The sequence below is a fragment of the Ostrea edulis genome, chromosome 2, assembly GCF_947568905.1.
Source record: "Ostrea edulis chromosome 2, xbOstEdul1.1, whole genome shotgun sequence".
Classification (NCBI taxonomy): domain Eukaryota; kingdom Metazoa; phylum Mollusca; class Bivalvia; order Ostreida; family Ostreidae; genus Ostrea; species Ostrea edulis.
The window spans coordinates 94,570,527-94,593,899 of record NC_079165.1 but is presented as its reverse complement, the minus strand read 5'-3'; the positions used below and the strand labels follow the sequence as shown (position 1 = coordinate 94,593,899).

Below are 23,373 nucleotides of genomic sequence, written 5' to 3'. Positions count from 1 at the left end.
TAGCATTCCTGGACTTCGACCAATCAGTCCAAGAACTGTGCGTAATCGTCTGCGCGAGCACAGCATCAGACCAAGACGTCTAGCGGTGCGCTCTATACTGCTTCAAAACGTCATCGTATCGCTAGACTAGCGTGGTGCAGACGACATCTGCGATTCAGAATACAGAACTGGGCCAATATTCTGTTCACTGATGAATCCAGATTTCATTTGGATAGCAGTGATGGCCGTTGTACAGTGTATCGTCGCGTTGGGGAGCGGAACCAGGACGCTTGTATTGTGCAACGTCGACAATTCAGTGGAGGTAGCGTTATGGTGTGGGGTGGAATAACAGCACGTGGAAGGACCCCTCTAAAAATTGTCAATGGAAATCTCACCGGCGTACGCTAACGAGACGAAATTATTCAGGGCCATACGTGATACCCTTCATACAGAGACAGCAAAGTCACATCACTCTTCAGCAAGACAACGCAAGGCCACATGTTACACGTGTAGTCAGGGACTTTTTTGTTAAACAGAATGTCGATGTCTTACCTTGGTCAGCTGTTTCCACCGATTTATCGCTGATCGAGCACGTCTGGGATGAAATGGAACGACGTCTACGTCATTTACCAAGTCAGCCAGTGCCATTGGCTGATTTAGGCCAGGCTTTAACCAACATCTGGAACAACATCCCTCAAGCATTTCTGAACACTCTAGTGGCATCAATGAGGTGCCGTTGTCAAGCATGCGTGAATGCAAATGGTGGTCACATGCGTTATTAACTTTGTTAATTCAAGTTGGAATACCAGTGTCTTTCGAGTGTGCTGAAATTGACGTCATTCGACTTTTCTTTTCTTTTTTTTTTTATGTTGGCTTATTTTTCTCTCTTTTATTTGCAATACATATATTATGTTCACATAACTAAACAAATATTGAATATTAGATTTTTCATTCGACGTTAACATTAATGGATTATGAAATGTTGTAACGAATACATTTGTTAACAGTATTACAAAAAATAAAATTTGTTCATTGTTATTTTTTATTATTTTTTCATATATTAAATAATGCACAGTTTCTTTTTCCCGCTAGTATATATATCATACCGTCCATGAACAATGCAAGTGTACATGTAAACTTTGTTATGTGCAAATATATGTACGTTAAAAGACGTTTTGCCATGAGAGGGGGGACATATAAAATGAACTCTGCGTGTTCTTTCCATTCTCTACCCTCTGCTCGCGAACACCTCTGTCAATGCCTAAATTACAAGATTCTTGTAAAACGCTTTGAATTTTTAAAAAAAAACCAAACATAACTTTATCAGTTCATGACGTAGAAATTTAAGATAAAATTGGTTTATCGTTTGTAAGCAAATTCCTAATTTTTAAGAACTTAATCAAAATAAAGCATATCTGCCCGATTTTTGTGTTATCTTGGCTACATTAATCATTCCAATTCTTAAATTTCCGTGTTCAGGGGCCCCTTTCTTTCTTTCTTTCCTCCAAATGGAGATTCATTACAATACAAGTACAATGGTAGTGCATTTATCAAGACATGTGCAAATGTTCAAAATAATATAAGGAATACAAGTAATTATAAATGGAAGAGAGGAAGAATACAAAAATATCTAAGCATCAGGTGACAAGCATACACTATTTAGTTACAGTGTAACTCGAAGTTTGTTATAATGCATTGCTACTGCATCTCTTATAAAACGAAAGTTCAGAAGATGTAGTTCTTGAATGTCAAAATCAGGCAAGTTTGAGACTATGCCCCGAAGATAAATAAATACAAGTTATATTGGGACAGCCCACATAGGTCGGCAGCCAGAGAAATATCAAAGTCTTCAATTAAAGTTTCCCACCAGGACTCGCGATATAGGGTTGTTTCAGAACAGGTAGTTGATACGTGCTCAAAACACCTTCATGAAAGGTCTCGCGCACAATGAGCAAATTTCGGGTAGTGTATCCAGAAGAGTCCATAATTTTACAATAAACTTGTACAGAAGAATCTCGTTATTATTATGCGGAATATTCCATAACAAAGTTGCTGATTTTCCATTACAAAGAATGGTAAATCGGGCAAAGTCAGGATCAGCACGCATGCATTGTCGTCTGGAATCGGAATGGTAAGTGGTGACAGAGGATTTAACAGATCTTTTCCACTCTAATTTTGAAGAGAAGGCACAGCTTTCAAGATATCGAGTTAAAGCAGGATACAAATTATATTTGGTCAATAGAGACATGATGTCCTGAATAAATCCGCGATGTTTGGCACAAGGGTTCATCTCATACGAGAATAGACGAATGAGGAATATGCGCTTTGTGAGATAATTAGTGTCAAGTTCACAAAGACGTCCAAAAAATTGCAGTTTCTTGATGCCAGTCTCCGCAGTAATAGGAAGCAGACCCAGAAGATTTTCACAAATATCCGATTTAGTTTGCTGATGGAGACCCAATGCGGGTTTTGCAATAAAATGCTGAAATGTATTGAGGGTTTCGACATTTTTTCGTCATAGGTAGCACCAGAGTTCGCATCCATATAACAGAGAGGGGAGAACGCCCAGAACTATAGTTTGGAGATAGCGATTGGGTTGAGCTGTTTGGATGTATTAGTGAAAACTATGTTTGGCGTCCTTTCCTGCAAGTCATCGAAGTTCTGCTACTGGGATCAAATGTGGAATTCAGTAAAATTTCCAGGTGCGTGTATTCCTTGGAAGAGTGAATAACATTCTTGCCTAGGTGCCAAGTAAATGAGTCCGTATGATTTGCCCATTTTGGATAAAAATGAAGGACACTGGATTTGTTTGCATTGAATGTAAAACGCAATTTTGATGAATACTCGTATATTTTGCATAGGATTTTATGTAATCCATGCGGTATGAGCGCAACACAACAAATGTCATCCACAAGCGTTGGATTAGAGTTTGTGATACTGAAAATACCGGTATTTGTACACAGATTTTAAATTTCGTGCAGCAAGTCGTCGAAAAATACAAGGTAGAGTAAGGTTGACAAAACACCACCCTGTCTAACGCCTTGTGAAATTGAAAACCAGTCGGAACTGATTTGGTTGACAACGACAGAGAACGATGTCTTTACATGACAATCGTTTACTAGACTCCATAAACGACCTGAAATCCCAAGCCGATGTAGTTTGTACGTTAGACCATGTCTTCTGTGTATCAAGAAAGGCTACAAGGACAGGACTGAGGCGGGACTCCCATGTTCTATATTGTGATAAATCATCTCCTGAAAGTTGAAGGACGCTGTTATACACCCAAGTTTTTGTTGAAAACCTTGCTGTTGTTGATTTGGAAAATTTATCATAGGCTGGATATAAGTCCGAATTCGGGTTAGCAACAACTTTTCAAAGATTTTAAGGAGGCATGGAAGAAGGGCTATGGGTCTGTAATTGTCGGGGGACTTCCTTGGTTTGTTACTACCTTTATAGATGGGAATGATCAAGTCTTTTTTCCAGCATGATGGAATTCGTCCTATTTCTATGACAGCATTGAAAAGGTAGGTGATGCATTTACCTAACTGAATACCGCCATAGATGAAATGTTTGTTCTGAATACGGTCAAGACCAGGGGCTTTCTTTGTTTGAGATCACGGAGGATTTGGCATATTTCGTCGACGGTCACAGAACCATCAGGAAAGGTTATAAGGGAGCAGGATATAAGACTCCTTTCCAAATTAATATATGATGTTTTGATGTCGTGAAAGAAGTCCGAATCGAAGCTATCATTTTCTTTTGGATTGTAGATATCATAAAAATGTTTTGCAAAAGCTAACGTTACACCCGACGGGTCGTCGTACGAACTACCGTTGAATTCTATCACTGGGTATGTACGTGTGTTCCGTGGACGCAAACGTTTTATCAATTTCCAGAAGAGCCGAACATCACATTCTGAAGCTTCGTCTATATCTTTAAACGCATTGGACATATAACGTTCATGCTCAGCATTGAGTTCATTTCGAAGGTTTCGTTTTGCATGCTTGTAATTTTTGTAAGAAACATGATTCATACCACAGGGGCGTCCTTCGCACAACCAAATGTTTCGTCAACGTCGCTCCGTATCATGCAATTGTTTAACTCTTGATGTCCACTCGGGCTTCAAAAAAGTGTTCATGCATTGGAGATATACAACAGTATGTAACTATGTGTTGAGATCGAGACAAAATGAATCAAGATCCTCCACGGTATTTAAATTTCTGTCCAAAAACATTTCACTACGATCACCAACATAGTTTTCATACTCCTTGAACTTACAGTAATCTATACCTTATGCCAGGCTGGAAGGGAGGTGGTAGGTTCATGCAAAACATAGGTTTTAATAGTTTTAAAACATGGATGAACATATGAATATCGCCAATATTTGTCTATTCATTTGAAAAATTATTACTTTGCTGAGTAAATCAGTAGGTAAACACGTCGACTGCTGAACTGTAGATCGCAGGTTAGAGTCCTGCAGGGGTTTTACATTTTTTAAAGATTGATTTCTACTAAAACTGCATTTTTGATCAAATAAAGTTACTTTGAAAGTTTTCAGTTTCACAATATTGATATAAATATCCTCCACTTTTCATCCCATGAGGGTCACGATTTGAACAATCTTGAATCTGCACTACACCAGTCCTATAGATGCCTGCATATTTTAAAAGATGACTCACCATAGCCCTGTTGTTCTAGAGAAGAGGAGTTTTAAAGATTTTACCTAATGTATATTCCCATGTAAAACTTTGATCCCCTATTGTGGCCTCACCCTACCCCCGGGGGTCATGATTTCAATACCTTGAATCAGGAAAGCTTTCATGTAAATTTCAACTTTGGTTCTTGAGAACATGATTTTGAATTACCCCACCTTATTCCTGCTTTTCCTTGATCAGAAACGTGAATCCCCTTCACCCAAGGATGATTTGTGTCAAGTTTGATTGAAATTGGTCCAGTGATTCTGGAGAAGATGAAATTGTGAAAAGTTAATGATGCCTCTGATAACGACAACAGACGCCGGGTAAATTTCAATCAGAAAAGCTCACTTGGAGCCTTCAGTTCAGGTGAACTAAAAACAACGGCTTCTTTAATTCTCATCTAAAAAATGATAGATAGCCATTGAAAGACTCGATTCGGTGTAGGAAAAGCTGCTTATGATTTCAAATACATAATTATATACTGTGTAAAGAAATACAGTCTAAGGTACAAAGGCATACAGCGTAGATTCGATGTTTAATTTTATTAACACAGTTTTATTACAGTTACAAATACCTTAGCAAGCCATATCATCGACGTTTTTACATTTTCAAAACATTTTGATAAATTGATAAGGATGAAAACAGCAACATCAAAGAGAAATAAAAAAAAAAAAACAACAACCAAAAAACAAACACACGAAAATATTCATGATAATTGGACGGATAATAACGAAACATTTCATGGAATAATCAAGTAAATGAATCAGAATTGTTGGCTTAAATATACAACTTGAATAATAATTTGCTTAAAAAGCATCAATTTGAACATTTGATCACAGGTTCTATACCCCGTTGCCAAAACCTAGCTATAGTAAAAAGCATGCCGTAATATGTGTCGTGTCAGAAAGAGAGGACAGCAATTCATGCATCCTGTTCATTACAGTGGGCGGAGAGAGAGAGAGAGAGAGAGAGAGAGAGAGAGAGAGAGAGAGAGAGAGAGAGAGATTATACAATGCGCAACTCATCATGCACAAGTTTAATGAATATCAATAACTAACAATATGTTCATATGTTTCATTTTGCTGATAATTAACAATTATCTGGTAGTTATATAGGCAATTTTTACAAGAAAGATTCTAATACAGTGTATTTGATTGCAGTCTCCCAAAATATGGAGGATTTTTAGTAAAATATAAATCTTTTCATCTAGGTAACACATATCGACAATTACGATTTTGAGATGCAAGCTGTATACGCGTTGTTAAAAAAAGCATCAATAACGATCCTGATATACTGATATATCATATCCTGTTTAGTCCACAGGGGATATCTTTGAACTGTCCTTCACAATCCAGATCGCGAAAACCACACACAAAATCTGTATAAGATAGAACAAGATGGGTTTGTGAAACACAAATGCCCCCGATAATGTCCAATTCTAAAGATGGCCAATGTCACAAGGACAAATATCTTGGTACCAGTAGAAAGATCTTGTCACAAGAAATGCTCATGTGCAATATGATAGCTCTAATATAAAATTACCATTTAGAAGTTATGACCAATGTATATAATTTTTTAAAAGTAGGTCAAACTCCAAGGTCAAGGTAATAGTGTCAAACATTTTGTTTCCCACGAAAAGGTTTGTCACAAGAAATACTCATGTGAAATATCAAACCTCTAGCACTTACTGTTCAAAAGTTATTAGCAAGGTTAAAGTTTTCAAAAAGTAGGTCAAACTCCAAGGTCAAGGGTAAACAAATGTTGATACCAATGGATAGGTCTTGCCACAAGAAATACTCATGTGAAATATCAAAGCTCTAGCACTTACTGTTCAAAAGTTATTAGCAAGGTTAAAGTTTTCAAAAAAGACGTCAAACCCCAAGGTCAAGGTCACATGGTCAAACATTTTTGTGCTTGTCACAAGGAATACTCATGTGAAATATCAAAGCTCTAGCACTTATACTGTTCAAAAGTTATTTTCAAGGTTAAAGTTTCAGACAGAATGACAGACAGGACAAAAACAATATGCTCCCTGATCTTCGATCTTCGGGCATAAAAGCCTTTATGATATATATATATATATATATATATATATATATATATATATATATATATATATAATCCATTGGCATGTTGCAGAAACTTTGTAAGACAATCCATCAAACTAACAAACATATTAATTATATAACACTACATGATTATGAATTCTTTAAGAAGTACATACATGTAATTATATAAACATGTGTGTAAATCATTAAACAATGGCATTTACACCTACCTGAAATACCAAAAGTGCCACACCTACTCCGATAACCATGGACTTGTTGTCATCGATCAAATCCAGGACAGCCTGATAGCAACCCTGAATATATATATATTTAACTCATGTTAGTAACTACAATTCTATTCCAAGTTTGATTTGCTTTTTGTACAAAGCCTGTAGTCTCGCTTTTCCCAGACTCTCGCTCTCTCGGAGAAAGCCACAGGCACCTGAAGTGTGGATACCTTACGTACATGTATACACCCCCTTCTACCTAATGGAAAAACCCCCAGAACCAATAACATATCGAAAATATGTAATTCCCCCGCCGAACACCGTCATAAGTCGTCCTGAATAGCCAGTTTCTACTTTCTGTAAGCTTTTGAGATGACCACTTGTGAGATACTAATACCGGTATTTCATCTCAAAGGCTTACAGGAGGTAGGAACTGACTATTTAGAACGGCTTATGAGAGTGATCGGTGGAAAAAGCACATATTTTGGATAAATCATTGGTTCTGTATTAAAAAATGTATTGGGTCTAGAAAGGGTGGGGGTTGAGGGGGTGGGGGGGTTACGTACATAAGATCTATACAAGCTATCCACACACTTCAGGTGCCTGTGGGGAAAGCGAGACTGGCGGCCACTACTTTCATACGGAGGCCACCGCTTTATCTCACTTAATTAAAACTTTTTAATCTAACTTTTAATTAATATGAATATTCACGATATAAGAAATTATCAATGTGTACTTAATATTCTAACGTATCAGGCACGTAGAACCAGGGGATCTATGCAGCGCCAAATTAACATAAACTCAAATAATTGAAGATATCTTCAATTATTTGAAGATATCATCAATTCAATTATTGCTCTCTTTAATTGAATTAATGTGCGCATTAAATCAATTATTGCTTTCATCAAATGAATTAATGCGCGCTTCAATTCAATTATTGCTCTCATCAATTGAATTAATGCGCGCATCAATTGAATTAACGAGAGCAATAATAGATTTGATGCGCGCATTAATTCAATTATTGCTCTCGTCAATTCAATTGATGAGAGCATCAATTTCGTAGAAGTATTGCTTGCAATAATTAATTTAGAGCTCGGTATAAATAATTTGATGGTCTCTTTAATTCAATTAAAGATAGCATTAATTGTTTGAAGATATCTTTAATTCAGCTGTTGCGCGCATCAAATGAATTGATGATATCTTTAAATAATTGAAGAAATCTTCAATTATTTGAGCTTATGTTAATTTGGCGCTCCATAGGAATTCCCCCTTTCTTGTTTATTTTAATCAGGTCTCCTCATCGGAAGTTAAGGGTTTAGCCGGGTTATAGACAGTTTGATCGTCGTTTACTTTCATATACTATGAATAAAGTCGAAGAAAACATATTTTGCTGAGAAATGTTGGAAAACGCTAGAATGCAACAAATGTTCGGCAAGCAAGATCCAACCTGATTTTCTTTTCTTTAATAAATGAGAGCATGAGAAATGCTCGAATATACAGACAACATATTCTCGATAATAATCATGAATACGCGCCCCTTGGCGAAATCTAACATATGAAGGCAATTTTCATACCCAATAAAGTCTTTCTACTAAAGTGTTTATAGCAAAAAGATAGGAGTAATTCAGATTGTGTTGTTTAAGAGCAATTAAAAAGTCAACTATAGAAATTATTAAACAGTATAACATATATTACAACTTTCCTTTGTATAAAAAAAAAAATCAAAAAGTACATACAAACAATTCCTGAGATGGTGTAAATTACTTTGTGCTTCAGATAGATGAACTATATAGTGTGGGAGGGATATTTTTATTTGGTTTTGGGGTGGGGGTTATTATTATCTAATGCTGTTCAACCAAATTGTGATAGTTATATTTTTATTTTCTAAGAGTTTTATCTATCGTGTGGACATTATTCCAACCCAATGTAACTTTACCTTAATATATAGGATACCTGTAAAGTGCGAAACGAAATCGAAACGAAACGAAACGAAATCTACCGAAACGAAACCTACCGAAACGAAACGAAACCTACCGAAACGAAACGAAACCCACCGAAACGAAACGAAACCTACCAAAACGAAACGAAACAGATTGTATAACCGAACTCTTTTAATTATAATAATTAAAAATGGTATCTTAGGCCCCTGTGAAAGTTACAAATAAATAAAATTCGCCTCCCCTTTGATGTAGGCTTTCGGCTTGACTGTTACAAAGTTTTAAAAGTTGGAAAGGGGGGGGGGGGGGGTAAGCACAAAGTACATATCCGTAGTTGATTAAATGACATGTACAATTAGTTTCGGATCCATAAATTTCAGAACCGAGGGTTACAGTCTCAGAGATCTGGGGAAACACACTATACGAGGGGTGGGGTCGCCGACGTTGGATCCGCCTTTGGGCATAGATACATTGTTTGAAGAAGCTGGTGTCTGAGAAAATTGAAAGCAGGAAGAGCTCTTAGCCTCTTATTTTATCTCTAACTGCTGAGGTACGAGTACTTTCAATAATGGAAAAACTCTATACATTTGGGCAATCTCTACCCAGAGTTATCGTTGTAGCGTAGCGTAATACGCCCTCTGGTGAGAGATTGACATTTGGGGTGTTGCTAAGACGGGGGATTGAAAACGGGACGGAAAACGGAATTTTTTTAATGCAATAATATTAGGAGGAGGTCGGCATTTTGTAAACTGAAAAGGCTTATGAAGAAGGGAATTTTAAGCAGAAATCACAAAGAGAACGGGAGGACATATTCAGAATCCACCGTTTGATATACTACATACAAATACACAATATCCACATGTATACATATATTTGTCTTTACAACAAAAATACTGAAACATGTATTTATGCCCAAAAGCGGATCCAACGCCGACGACCCCATCCCTCGTTTAGTGTGTTTCCCCAGACCTCTGACCTGTGAGACTGTAACCTTCCGTTCTGAAATTTATGGATCCGAAGCTAATTGCACATGGTATTTATGTGCTTTGTGCTTACCTCCCCCCCCCCTTTTTCCAACTTTTAAAACTTTGTATCAGTCAAACCGAAAGTCTACATCAAAGGGGAGGCGAATTTTATTTATATGTGTAAACTTTAACAGGGGCCTGAGATACCATTTTTAATTATTATAATTAAAAGAGTTCGATTATACAATCTGTTTCGTTTCGTTTCGGTGGGTTTCGTTTCGTTTCGGTAGATTTCGTTTCGTTTCGGTAGATTTCGTTTCGTTTCGTTTCGATTTCGTTTCGCACTTTACAGGTACCCTAATATATAGAATACCTGTACTCTTTGAAATTGTGCTGTTCTAGATATTTGATGCTGTATATGTTTTGTATAGAATCATTGCAGATCTGTAAGGTGTTTTCAATTGCTGATTCAAAATGCCATAAACTCACCTTTTTGTAGAAATTTACGTGATTTCTGTCCACTTGACATGTCTGTATATTTACTATTGACACTGGGTTGCCAGAGTTTAGTAATTCCTCTGTAAAACCCTTGCAACAAGTTGGTAAATCTTCGCTTCTTGGGATGTCATTAGAATCACTCCATCCACAACATTTCAACTATAAAATAATGTTATACATGTACCTGTACATAGCCTCAACAACCATTCCCCCCCTCTCTCTCTCTCTCTCCATTTTCCCTATCTTACGTTTATGAATAGGAGGTCCATAGCTCTGCTTGTCGGATCCTTGGGCTTGTTGGTAATGGATTTGTATTTCTTGAACTCTTTAGTTACAGGATCCGAGAGCAAGTCCTTCAACTAAAGAAGAATAAAAGAGAGAATCATTTTATTAATCAGCTTCAAAAATATGTATTTGATCATTGTGCATTACTTTAATTTTTTAAAGTTTTTGGAAAGTACTAGTAGAATACATATTATAATTTTGTCAGGTCACCCTACAGAAGATTTTTGCTGGCCTTTCTCCAGCTCTTTATTAAAAGTTTTGGAAGGTAGATAGGCAATGCTTTTTATTATCATAATTTTTTTTTTTGTGGAAAATGTTAAGTTTATATTCTATTGTTTTCTATAAAAGAGAAAACAGTGTTTGAAGCTATGGGAATTTCCAGAGAACATCGGTAAAAATAACCATCTTGTAATAAAAATAAAAACCAAGGTGTGAAGAAAAAACTTTTAATGGAAAACAAGCATTTTTATTTGAATTCTAGTCTCACATACATGTAATCTTTTAAAGAAGTCAAATAGTGTGACGCCTTACCGTATCAGAAAACAGCAGTGCCACAAAGGTGACCTCAATCAGGATGAGGATGATCACAATGACGGCATACTGATTAAAATTGAATTAAAAAAAGATTAGCATGTTTCTAAGACATTTATCGAATTTACACATACATGTAATTATTTTTAATGGAAGGTTACAAAGTTGTTTACATACTCACAGCGATCAGAAATACTTTAATAGCACAACATGCGCCACATCCGCCTAGGATTCCCATGACAACCAGGAATATCCCGATACCCACCAATACCCATGCCGCTATCGTGATGTAGTCAGACACCACTGGTATGTCTTTGAAAGATTTAAGAACGGATGCAATGAAGTCGGCGCCCGCTAACACCATGGCACCAGCCGCAACAAGGGCGAGCCCAACCAACTGAAGGAAGATTGAATTGAATTTCAAAATTGTTTCTTTCGGCAAACAAGTACACTGTACACACTAAGGATTATCCGGTATCATATAATAGTAATGAAAATGTATTTCACAAATTACAATTAAGCAATATTGTATGGATACCATTTAACAGAATAAAAATAAAGAATCTAACAAGGGAGTTAGAATGGGTTGAATTTTGACAAGTTCACAGACGCATATTGGTAAACTTGATCTTTGTTTCAATTGTGATTCAAACACGTCACCAACAGACTTACAGTGTACATGTATAGCGAATTCAGTTCTTGTTGACTGTTCGACTCATTATTCAAAAATATAAGCAGGAACTCTGGAAAAAATGAACTCGACCCAGGGTCTAGTTACTGAAAGTGAGGATAATTTCAAAAGAAAACTCCTGGACCAGTTGAAATACATGGGTTAAATTTTATGTTATTTAAAAAAAAACCACCAGTCGACTTTCTAGATTTTGTAGAAATAAATCGCTCGAAGCAAGTTTAGGGATGTTACTTTTGTGCATGATTAATATAGCTAAAGAATGAAGCGTTTTAAATCTGAGTGGTCGTTCTTATCAAAAGACTTTAGACGCGTAGAATCAAGACTGTTGATGAACAAATTACTACCGGTATACACTGTACATGTCAAACTTCCGCCAGAGTTCGTGCCTCGAGGGGGAGTTTGATGTACATGTATCAAGCAAGCACGAGCCTATGTTCAAATTCATATAGCGATTTCAAAATTTTCATCAATTTTTGTAAGCTTCGTCCGGCAAGTACCAGTATGTCACAGGATGAAATCGCATACTTACTATAACCCAGGTGAAAGGATTAGGTCAGAATTTTAAGTTCACTTTTGACAAATTTAACCCTCAGACATCTTTGGTTGGTCTTATTTGGATAATGTATGCATTGCGCGTGCCTTCGTCGTACTTGGTCGATCAGAAAACAATGGCGTCGATAAATTTTGAAATGATTGAGTTCATTGACTGTTGATATAAGAAAAAGGACCCATCCCACTAAATTCATTAAGCTAGATCTTGTGTAAAACACTAAAAGATAGTTAGATATGGACAGATCCAAGAATCGCTGGAAAGATAGCAAATGGTATGCTAATAAGACAGTCACGTGGTCAGCACTCGGCTCGTTTCGAAAAGTATCTAAAAAGACAGGGTGTATTTTGAAACTGTTTTCATTTATTGTTTTCATCTATATCTCTACAACCATAGTTGTGCATGTTTTTATTTCATTTTATTAATAGAATAATGTACGTAGTATTGATTTCTTAAAGGGACATGTTCACGATTTGAGCTGAAAATTTTCAAATTTCATTTTTCCATTTTTATTGTTTACAATGCTTAAGTAAAATATTTCTAATGATCAACCAAAATTTTGATATCAGAAACAGCAATCACAGCTCTTCAATATGTAAACAAGGCCCGTGCCATGTTTTTGTTTACATATAGATTGCTTAATAGAATATAGCATGTTTAAAGCAAAATGAGATGTGTTAAACACTAGAAACTAGTTTTGTTCAGAATTAACTTGTAAATTGAAAAAATATATGCTTTAAACGAAACGTTTACTAGTATATTTAACATATGTAAACAAAAACATAGCACGAGCCTTGTTTACATAACAAGACTTGTGAGCTTCATATCTCACATGTACCTCAACAACTGACATTAAAATTTTACTGACTATTATTAGCATCTAGACATTGAAAATGGAAAAATAAAATTTGAAAATTTTCAGCTAAAATCATCCCCATGCCCCTTTAATAGAACGAAAGACCAAACCAGTATGCCAAGAACGGCCTAATAATCGCTATGAAATACTTCAAACAGCACTTGACCCAATGATAGGTTATATGGGCAAACTAGATCTTTATAACGACCATAGAAGTTGCGAAAGGCTGACTTTAAACGAGACTGTTGAAACTTGAAACCCCTGTAACATCAACTTGTTTGTCAGTAGCCTCCCTCGATTTAAAAACTGATCATACGCTGAACAAGCTCTTGTGTATCGAATCAGTTGAGAGATATAAACACCGTATGTTGGTGATAATGACATATTGCTACATGGATTTGGGAAGTTGACGATGGAGAAGCTGAAATCCTCCCGTTTGTCATAAACTTGAATTATAAGTTTGCCGTTGATATCAATTTTCAATCAAATATCTAAGTACAAAGCAGATGTGGAGGACTCTGTGGTGTCTTTTATATCGAGTTCACATGGATATATCGAATCGACATATGAATGAAATGATTATTGTTGATAGATAATACATCGTCGATATATCTAAATGTCGAATTGAAGGTCACAGCAAGAGATTTTTTTTCTTCTCATGTAGAAGATTTTGAATAAATTCTGCTTCACAGGAATATAAAAACAGGTCAGCTAACAAAGGAGCACAATTTGTGCCCATGGGGATTCCAACAGACTGTTGGAAGACCTGATCACCAAAGACCACGAAGATATTGTCAATGAGGAACTCCAGCATATTTTTAATTTCAACTTCAGAGTACTTGTGCGTGGAATCAGAATGGTGGTTAAGAAAGTAATTTTTGGATGACTGATAACTATATATGAATATTTCCGTTCTCCATTTTTGTTGAAGAAGCAACTGTCTATGATGTCAAAAATGAGGCAATGATATCTGATTCGTTTGAAGCTTATTGGAATAATATTCAAAGGTCGTTAGGGTATATTTCCAAGCCGAAAAAATCTCAAGTCAACTATATACGCAATTCCTTAACTTTCGGGGCTTCCTTTAAGTATGTAAGTGCGTTTAGGATCGAAGTGGATTAGCTACATCCACCAGCCAACCATGGTTCTTAAGCAACCCTTCTAATAGATAATACTTTGACTTTTAAACACAGATGGTCAAAGGCAGATCCTCTAGGTACGAATATCGAAGCATATCTAGAACCGGCCACCTCTTGTGATGCAGATCCCAAAAAATTGAAAGGATGGTGTTTTGTTGCATCTTAAATTTACTTTTCTGTCCCACAATGACACAAAGTAACCTTTCTTTAGTTAAACGGGGACTATTTTAGTTTATCTAGGCTTTTAAGCCGACGTGGATGTATTTCAGACGTAGTCCCGGCTAAAGCGTCCACATCTCATTAAAAAAAAATAGAACTTGGGTTTTCTCTACTCTGTGATTACCATCCATGTAACTCCAATCCTTACTGAGTTATACCGGAAAAGTTTACCATCGTTAATGATTTTAGAATTGAACAGAACACACGATTTTTTTTTTAAAAGTTGGAATGCCTAAAGAATTAAATGTAAAAAAACATTTGTTCGATGATTTTTAGGAAAAACAATAAAGTCAGGTCACTGTATATCAATAAAGTCAGGTCACTGTATATCAATAAAGTTCGGGGTGCATGGTTTAGTAGGGAAATCCAGATTACTGAAGAATATTTCCGCTATTCTTTATAATGACATTTGTTTACTTTTCTGGACGATTACAAACTGCGAAATTTATATTTATATTAATGTTTTGTCAGTAATAAATCTCTGTTGTTTCTATGTATTTTATTTATCGATAAAAACACTGACATATCAACTTCACTTAATATAATTAAAGAAAAATAGATATAAGGAATACTTGTCTAGATTGTTTAGAAATTGCGTGTCATAGCAACGAGACACAGCACACGTTTGAGAGAGGGTAATATTTGTGTTTCGAAGATAACCCCACCAAATTCCCCCCAGGGTTTATGTAGCGAACCACAAGCTACAAAGATTATCAATTTTGACAGTTTGTCAACGAAAAACACAAGATCTTAAAGAGAATGTCCCAGGTCGAGTTTTTAATGTGATAATATTTTCATTGATTGTTGGTTGTTAAAATACGTTACCATCTCTTTGACAGGTACATGCATTTCATTATACTGATTTAAGGAGGAATATTACACCAGAGAATTTTGATGTCGGTGAAAAGTGGGGGATATGTACATCAATATTTTTGAAAATGAAAATTATCAAATTTACTTTATTAGTAAAAAAATAAAATAAAATGCAGTTTTAGTAGAAAGTAATCTGGAAAAAAATTAAAACCCCTGCTAGACTCAAAACCTCGATCTACAGATCAACAGTCGGCACGCTAACCCACCGTTCAGCCATTATGACTATGTAGTATACATCCTTAACTCTTTTTGTTACCCATGCTTTTGCATATAGACTGTTTTACAGTATATATATCTTTGAACACAAATATCGCTATGACGTCATTTCTTCAAAGGATCACACGTTACATATGAATATAATGGTGTACATGTATATGTAAATAGTATATCTCATAGTAGAAGAAAGGATATCTCATAGTAGAAGAAAGGATGACTGGATACATATCCAGCAATGATATCAATGAAAACAACTTTTCAAACCATAATTGCGTAATATCATAGTTAAAATGTTATATCCTAATATGTTCACAACTATTAAATTCAAATGAGCGAATAACCTAGTCTTCATCTATTCACAACATGTTTTGAAAACAAGAAAAAATCATTGCAAAAGAGACTAATTTCAATTTTGATAATCAATGCAAGAGAACACGGACTTTTGCTTTCTTCTACTGAAACGGACACATACTCACCAAGAACAAAGTGTTCAGTAAACCCAGAATAAGTTTGGCACAACATGCTCCCGTACTCCCCATTTCGAATCTGAGATTAATTCCTTGAAATAAAAATTGAAGAAAAAAAAAATCAGTCAATATGATTAAATTTCAAAATGAACGTTTCAAATCCTGGTCGGGCGGAAGCGTTTTAATCACACATTCAGAAGCATACCTAACGAAGAAGATCCTCGAAAGAACGAATTTCGTTTTGTTTTTCCTGAAGCCTCCTGTCAACACCAATCTTTGACAGCTTGTCTGTGCGGGAAATAAAATTTAGATAAGATTTAATTCAGAATTAGTGGAAACGTAAAAACTCATATCAATTTCGTTTATTTGCCTCTACCCCGGACCGGCCATCGATTCGTCGCAGTGTTTGGTTGCACTGATAAAATTGTCGATTCTTTCAAATTTATTTCGAGCCAATACGTTGGTATCCAAGGGAACTTTGGAGGACGTGGTTCGCACAATAACCTTCCTCAGTTTGTGGAAGGAAAAAGAAGATAAAACTGATACGAAAATCATAAATATTTCTTAAATGAGGTCATAACTCTTACCTTACCTATTAATTAAAATAATTCAATCAACAGTAGGTAGGTATTTTTGGTCATAGACATACATACATCATTAAACTGAAATTAAATTACAAAAGAAAAAAAAATGAAAAAAAAATCTACGCTTTGCCTTTTTTTACAAAGTTTTTAAACATTACAAAATCAGCCATAATGCTTTGTTTATTACTTGCAGCCTAGTGAATCGTCCCGTGAAGCTCCTCCTCTAGCAGTACCCGATAAATGCTTTGGCAGCGCGGATACTTCTGATTTCCGAGAAACGTTCAGTCTGGTAGATTATCATGGACAAACAGAGCAATCAAGATTTTACGTTTTTTGTTGTGTATACGAGGACAGAGAGGTGTTGCATAATCGTTTGATATCTATAAAACGAATGCCTGAACAGACTGCAGATTAGGTTTAAGAAAAAAGGTTGTCCCATGTCAAAAATAATCAAATTATCGATACATGAACATACTTTACTGTCAGGGTACTTGCATGGTGATATCACCCTGGGAGTAGAGTACGACAATTAGCGTGGACTATAACGTAGAATGTTCTAAGATGGCAGTGTAACCCCCCTCCCCATATAATACTTTATTTTTTTTAAAAATTGACAGATGAATATATTCATACTAAACCGGTGTTTTTTTAAATCTCATTTTATTGGCAAACAACACCCATTCTATCATTTTTTTTCTCACTTTCACTAAAGCACTCAAAAGAAGTAAATTTCATTAGTGTTCAAGTACGTGTTATGATATTGCCCGAGGATGTACGAGTAACAACTAATCCCGAAGGGTACGAAGAGTCATAAATATTTAGTCATAAATTTATAAGACCGTAGTAAAAGGACACACTTTGAAAACACGAAATGCCTTAAAAGTGTTATCATCTACGCAAAGAAAATAAAATATTATGCAACATGCAAACATCGCACATTAAGTAATAAAAGTACCAATAAAACCGATTCAAGATCGAACAAAATAAGTGTAGATAAACCAAGTCATAATTATCCAGATTTCTGCTCATTATATTCTGGCCAATGCATTTTTCATTAACATATCTTGTATATATTGAAATCATAAAAAAAAATTCTCTCAAAAATATTATGATTTCAAACCTTTTCCTTCTCATCATCCAAGCAGCTAAATAAAGTCACTAGGGATGCCCTTCATCTGCATTCAGCATGATAATGTTAAATGTTAATTTTCAGACAATGTAAACTATGGAAAGCCTGATGATATGGGACTTACGTTGTGGCGCTGTCCTTACGAATACCATAAGCCAATCTCTCACCAGAGGGCGTATTACACCTCTGTCAACGTCTGAATGTCAAGATTCTTGGCAAAACTTATTTCTACCTATTGCATTATAAAGTATGATTTTACAAGTTTTAGTGTTAAGCTTAAAATCTTACAGTATGTTCACAAAAACAATGAATTCCATGATTATTCTAGTATTATTGGATGAATGAATGAATGAATATTTATATATAAAACCTTTTAATTTGCTCAGGTGTCTCATATTTACCAGGTTCTGTGTTTATAAAATTCAGACAAGTGTTTGATTTGCTTAGATATGATCATTACAGTTTGATATGCAAAGTTAGTTTTAGTACGTTTTGATATGATTTTTAGACGTTGACAGAGGTATTAGTGGAGCATAGCAGGAACGATAACTCTGGGTAGAGATTGACCATAAGCAGAAATACCATGAACCGAAACACATAAAATTTAATGACGAGTATGAAATAGTTTTTACGAAAATTTCAACATATACTATTACCCGGCACCAGTATTTTCTAGACTCTGAATTTTATTTTACTTGTAACACCTGATAGATTTATTTTATTAATCATAACTAACCATGGTTCCATATACTTTGAATACTCACGACAAACATGTACAAATATTTTCCTTGCGATGTCTGTACAAGTGTTATTACAACATGCGCTGTAATATTTACTCTGGAATGTAATTCATCTCCGGTTACGCATGATTAAGCATTCAATTTGAAGCATCACTGACACATATTTAGAGTGGTAATTTCATATCTAATTAATGAGCAACCTTCTTGATTCATCATCCAACTATACCGCATCCATTTTAAATGAAAGATTGACAGTCATTTGATCAGAAGGTCAGAGTTTTTCAAGAAGAAAGGTTGGGTGTTTTCGAAAGCTGCTTTCCATTCGAGTGCTCCCTAATGTTGAAAATCTGAAGTCCCCTTCTGGAATAGCTGCTCTTTCTTGCGTTAGTGTGTGGGACGGCGATTTGAAAGTTTGCTACATCGATCTGGACAAAGAAGAAAGCGACAAAATGAATCTTTTAGGACGCGTGGGAACGGTCTTTCTCGTCGTCATTAACATTTTCTTTATAGTAAGTGTTCCCTTTCATTTGAAAAATTGTAAGAAATTGAAAATCTTGTTGACGATTTGTTTGGTGATCTAAAGTTATACTTACATCAAATATTGACAGATGATGAGAAGCAAAGTATTATATTCTAACTTGCAAATTTTATTCCTAACTTTAGATTGCTGGAATTGCACTGCTTATTGGCGGAGCAATCATGAATGAAAAAGGAGGTGCATATGCTGCACAATATATGCCGCTGCTGGAAAACATTTCCATTGGATCTTTTAAGATGGGAAGTCTAGTAAAGGCTCTTGCTGGATTCGGAGTATCTCTCGGGCTCTTTGCAATAGTCGTGGCTATCATTGGAATAGCTGGGGCAATATCGCGCATGAGACTTCTACTGATTATTGTGAGTACATGTAATTAACAATTCTTAGAAATTCATTCGGTAAATTCGGTTAGGATGGGATTTTTGTGTCAAACAGATTCGAAGATGAACATCTGAAGTATCCTATATTAGATAATATCATATTTTAATTAGCATCAGAAAAACGGAAAAGAAATTGTTGCTAAGTTATTTCATTGGTAGATAAACATTGTACACAACATGGAACTCGTCTACAGCCGCTTGCAATGATGCACTGTACAGATATGTAAAATAAATAAGTAAATATTACCCTTATATTTTAGTATGGGGCAATCATTATAATCATCTTACTATTGGAGTTTGTTGCTCTGGGAGGATGGTTTACGTTCAAGCACGAGGTAAATATTCCAGTCATTTTACGTCGTTTCCTTTACGCAAACCGTTAGCGTTAATTCTAAACAACAAACAATTAAGATACACATTTAGCAACTCTTCATCCTTTCAGTTGGTGGCTACAATCAAAGATCAAATGTTAAATCTGGTCCAGAGATACGACGGAAATACCGCCAATCAAATCACGCGGGCATGGAACTTCCTGTTTTTAACTGTGAGTACAATTTGTTTATACAGAGGGATGCTGTGATAGAGGTTCTTTGTATATTTATCACGGTATTACCGCTTTTCTCTACATTAATTTTCAATGTGTCGTCATAATCGAGTACAGTATGCAGTAACTTGGGAAATAAAGACGAATCATAGTTTGTTTTTTTTAAAAGAAAAGTTTTTTTTCACTTCTGAGTTTGCGTCGATCATTGCTAATCAAATCATTTACGTACATTATCACGGTTATTTCATTTCGAAAGAATTTTCAATGTATCGTATAATATGCATTTTTTTTCATATCAAATTTCTTCGTTAAAGTAGTTGTGATAGATATTAGCTGTAAATTTCGACTACAGTGGTAAAGCAATAAAATCATCATTAAAATTATTTTTTCCTACGTAAAGCATCACTTACCGTATATACTCGCCTATAAGTCGGTCCGCCTATAAGTCGGTTGTATTTTTTAAGGTTATTTTGTAGGAATTTGCCATTGACCCGCTTATAAGTCGGTACAAATTTTTGTCAGTTTCGGTTGACAATTTCAAGTCAATGCTCTAGTGTTTTTACATATGTTTCAACAAATAGTTCGAGAAATTAATAATTATGATCTGCTCAATATCCAAGCCATATCTATTGGGTTTAAACGCAACCATAGTTCTATTATGGGCAATGATCCCTTGTTACCTAAGCAATTATGTATCCTAATTACCAGTACCTGACACCGTGTTTACTTAGTGGCACGCGCCTCGCGCAAACTGTTATTGTGGGATTCCGGTATAATTCATTGTATCAACAATAAAGTTTTTAAGACTCAAGAATGATGATCTAAATTATCTGTTAACAATATTCAGTCTGTTATGAAATATATTTCAGCCGGTATACATATGAATATTTCAATATTAAATCGGGTTCGTAATTCAATTTTACCGATAAACGATAGATTAGTTGAATTGAAAGTATTAGTTATCGGTATGTAAATAATTCTTAACTAGATAAAAATATGTAAATACTTGTACTTTATACATGATTTTAGAATACACAAACAATACAATATGTCTAGATATTTGTGAACAATAATCATTTGTGTGGTAGTCCATGATAATCGTCAGAGTTGTTTAAAAAACACTACATTTCGCCGCCCAGAAAAATACCAATATTCTTAGGACGCGCCTCTAAGTCGGACATAAGAGTTTTGGACCAATAATTGACTCCCAAAAATCCGACTTATAGGCGAGTATATACGGTATCAGACTGTTTTGATTGAGTGATTTAACGTTCCTCTCGAGAATTTTTCACTCATATGGAGACGTCACCACTGCCGGCGAAGGGCTGCAAAATTTAGGCCTATGCTCGGCGCTTATGGCCATTGAGCAGGGAGGGATCTTTCTCGTACCACACCTGCTGTGACATGGGACCTCGGTTTTTGCGGTCTCATCCGAGGACCCCCCCCCCCCACCCCCCCACCCCCCACCATTTCGTCGCCTCTTACGACAAGCAAGGGGGTACTGAGGACCTATTCTAACCCGGATCCCCACGGATTATAATTTAAAGTTAATAAGTTCTAGATTTGAACAACTTTATCAGTACAAATTTAGCAGTGGCAAACATGATTATTGCACAATATTTAAATATTTAGCGGCCTGTGATCGTTTTAATGGTGAATTTCAAAATGAATAATCATGGATATAAACTCTTGGTAATCCCAATTAAAAGCAAATTTGAGCTTTCTGCAATGTAAAAAATAGTGAAGATGATTAGTCGAGGAAAGGATATGGTTTCTTAACGGTATGGTTTCTTTGTATATTTCTAGTTTCACTGTTGTGGAGTCAATCCCGTCATTCTTGGTAATGACTTTGTCAGTACCATCTGGTGGCTGAACCCTCTGAGAGGTCAATCTATCATTCCGGGGCACTGCTGTGTGGGAGCGGATCCAAACACTGCCGACTTCAACATCAATCAACTGTGTACCATCAATCCGTCAACCGTGACTGCGTACATCGACAGGGTAAAGAAATATTTGGCGCCTAATCATTTATTTTTGTTTGTCCATCCTTGGGCTAAAACTGTCAACAACAAAAATAGAAGGGGGAAAGGGAAGAAAAGAAGGTAAAGAGTAGTATTTTACATTCACTGTATTTCACAATTAATTTCAGGGTTGTTACAATGAAATGTCCAACATCATGAATCCATACAGCAGTACATTTATCGCCACCGGAGTAGTACTTGTGATTATTGAGGTAAAGAAATTAACTATGTTTTAATTTCACTCTTAATAAATACTCAGTAATGGGTCATAACAGCAAATTTGTCGGGGCAAATTTTCGTGGATGGGTAAAATTTCATGGGTATCTAATTTCGTGGGTTATTGATGTATGACTTTAGTTGTCAAACTTTGTACATTATATTTCTTTGTCGATGTTTGAAATTCGTCAGTATTCACAAAATACCACCACAAACTTGATTTACAAGCTTATATCCTAGTTTAAAATTAGATAAGAAGCATTTATATTCCACCTGCGTTACAGGAGGAATATAAATGCTTATATGAAGATGGTTTTTTACAGATCATTGCTATTGCTTTTGCATTCTTAATGGCTCGTCAAATGCAAAAAGAGGTGGAGTCATAGTTCAACAGAAGGAATCCCACCGACGAAGCATAACATGCGCTGAACTGAACTGTACGATTTAGACACCAAGTTATGCAATATTGAATTTAATGGAACCAAAGTCTGCGTTACAAAGTTTCGGTTTACGGGTTAAGCCTCGTGGAATTTCGTCTGTCTCGTGCATTTATGAATGAGACGAGAGGCCAACCCGATCTCGTGTAATAGACATAATATAATATGTAAATAGTGAGAGAGGAGAGTACGTCTGTAAAAAAAAAAAAAGGGGGGGGTCTTTAATATTTTTATCATGTGCTGTGACACATTTGCAGTAGTTGCTTTAGTCCCCGTATTGTATATATCCCGAGTTCATCGTGTAAATGTTTTAATTTTTGTATGTGGGATGTTTTCTGAGAGCGCCATCCATGTGCTGTGTTCTTTGACTAACGTGACGCTGTATATGATTACAGGTCATGGCTGTCAGCGCAGCATTTGGAATATTGTGTCAAATGAAAAATGGTGTCGAATATGAAGTAAACGAGAAAAAGCGAGGCGGGACAGCATAGATTCTGGTCCATTTTGTTACATCGTTTCGTATCTGGCAGGGACTTGTATGCAATTTATATTTCGAATAGTAATTAATCTTCTACTGATTTGTATTTTGAATACTACTCATAATAAAAT

General features: G+C 35.7%; 2 protein-coding genes across 5 annotated transcripts; one reads left to right on the top strand and one right to left on the bottom strand.

Moving 5' to 3' along the window:
- Window positions 1–1,510: 1,510 nt before the first annotated feature.
- Window positions 1,511–18,053, bottom strand: LOC125682568 (CD82 antigen-like). Of its 4 annotated transcripts, none has more exons than XM_048923218.2 (9): window positions 17,883–18,053; window positions 16,384–16,466; window positions 16,188–16,270; window positions 11,349–11,564; window positions 11,168–11,236; window positions 10,600–10,710; window positions 10,343–10,510; window positions 6,955–7,038; window positions 1,511–6,054 (listed from the first exon to the last, which is right to left on the bottom strand). In XM_048923218.2, exons 3-9 carry the CDS (start codon window positions 16,248–16,250, stop codon window positions 5,989–5,991), a joined length of 777 nt encoding a protein of 258 aa, XP_048779175.2. In that variant the 5' UTR covers window positions 16,251–16,270; window positions 16,384–16,466; window positions 17,883–18,053; the 3' UTR covers window positions 1,511–5,988. The 4 variants fall into 4 exon arrangements, with proteins under 4 accessions (XP_048779175.2, XP_048779173.2, XP_048779174.2 ...); XM_048923216.2 differs by lacking the exon at window positions 17,883–18,053 and adding an exon at window positions 16,950–17,137; XM_048923217.2 differs by lacking the exon at window positions 17,883–18,053 and adding an exon at window positions 16,555–17,110.
- Window positions 18,054–19,080: 1,027 nt separating this feature from the next.
- Window positions 19,081–23,373, top strand: LOC125682203 (tetraspanin-9-like). Its single transcript, XM_048922647.2, has 7 exons — window positions 19,081–19,140; window positions 19,295–19,525; window positions 19,807–19,881; window positions 19,989–20,090; window positions 21,897–22,091; window positions 22,240–22,323; window positions 23,160–23,373. Exons 1-7 carry the CDS (start codon window positions 19,081–19,083, stop codon window positions 23,253–23,255), a joined length of 843 nt encoding a protein of 280 aa, XP_048778604.1. The 3' UTR covers window positions 23,256–23,373.

What these genes read in the sequence shown, in the direction of transcription:
- LOC125682568 (XM_048923218.2), bottom strand. Translation starts at nt 16,250, where the DNA reads ATGGGGAGTACGGGAGCATGTTGTGCCAAACTTATTCTGGGTTTACTG. An exon ending in TACTGAACACTTTGTTCTTG is followed by an intron (nt 11,565 to 16,187) that starts GTGAGTATGTGT and finishes ATCTTCCTTCAG; the next exon opens with TTGGTTGGGCTCGCCCTTGT. An exon ending in TGGACCTCCTATTCATAAAC is followed by an intron (nt 10,511 to 10,599) that starts GTAAGATAGGGA and finishes ATTATTTTATAG; the next exon opens with TTGAAATGTTGTGGATGGAG.
- LOC125682203 (XM_048922647.2), top strand. Translation starts at nt 19,081, where the DNA reads ATGAATCTTTTAGGACGCGTGGGAACGGTCTTTCTCGTCGTCATTAAC. An exon ending in GGTTTACGTTCAAGCACGAG is followed by an intron (nt 19,882 to 19,988) that starts GTAAATATTCCA and finishes TCATCCTTTCAG; the next exon opens with TTGGTGGCTACAATCAAAGA. An exon ending in TAGTACTTGTGATTATTGAG is followed by an intron (nt 22,324 to 23,159) that starts GTAAAGAAATTA and finishes ATATGATTACAG; the next exon opens with GTCATGGCTGTCAGCGCAGC.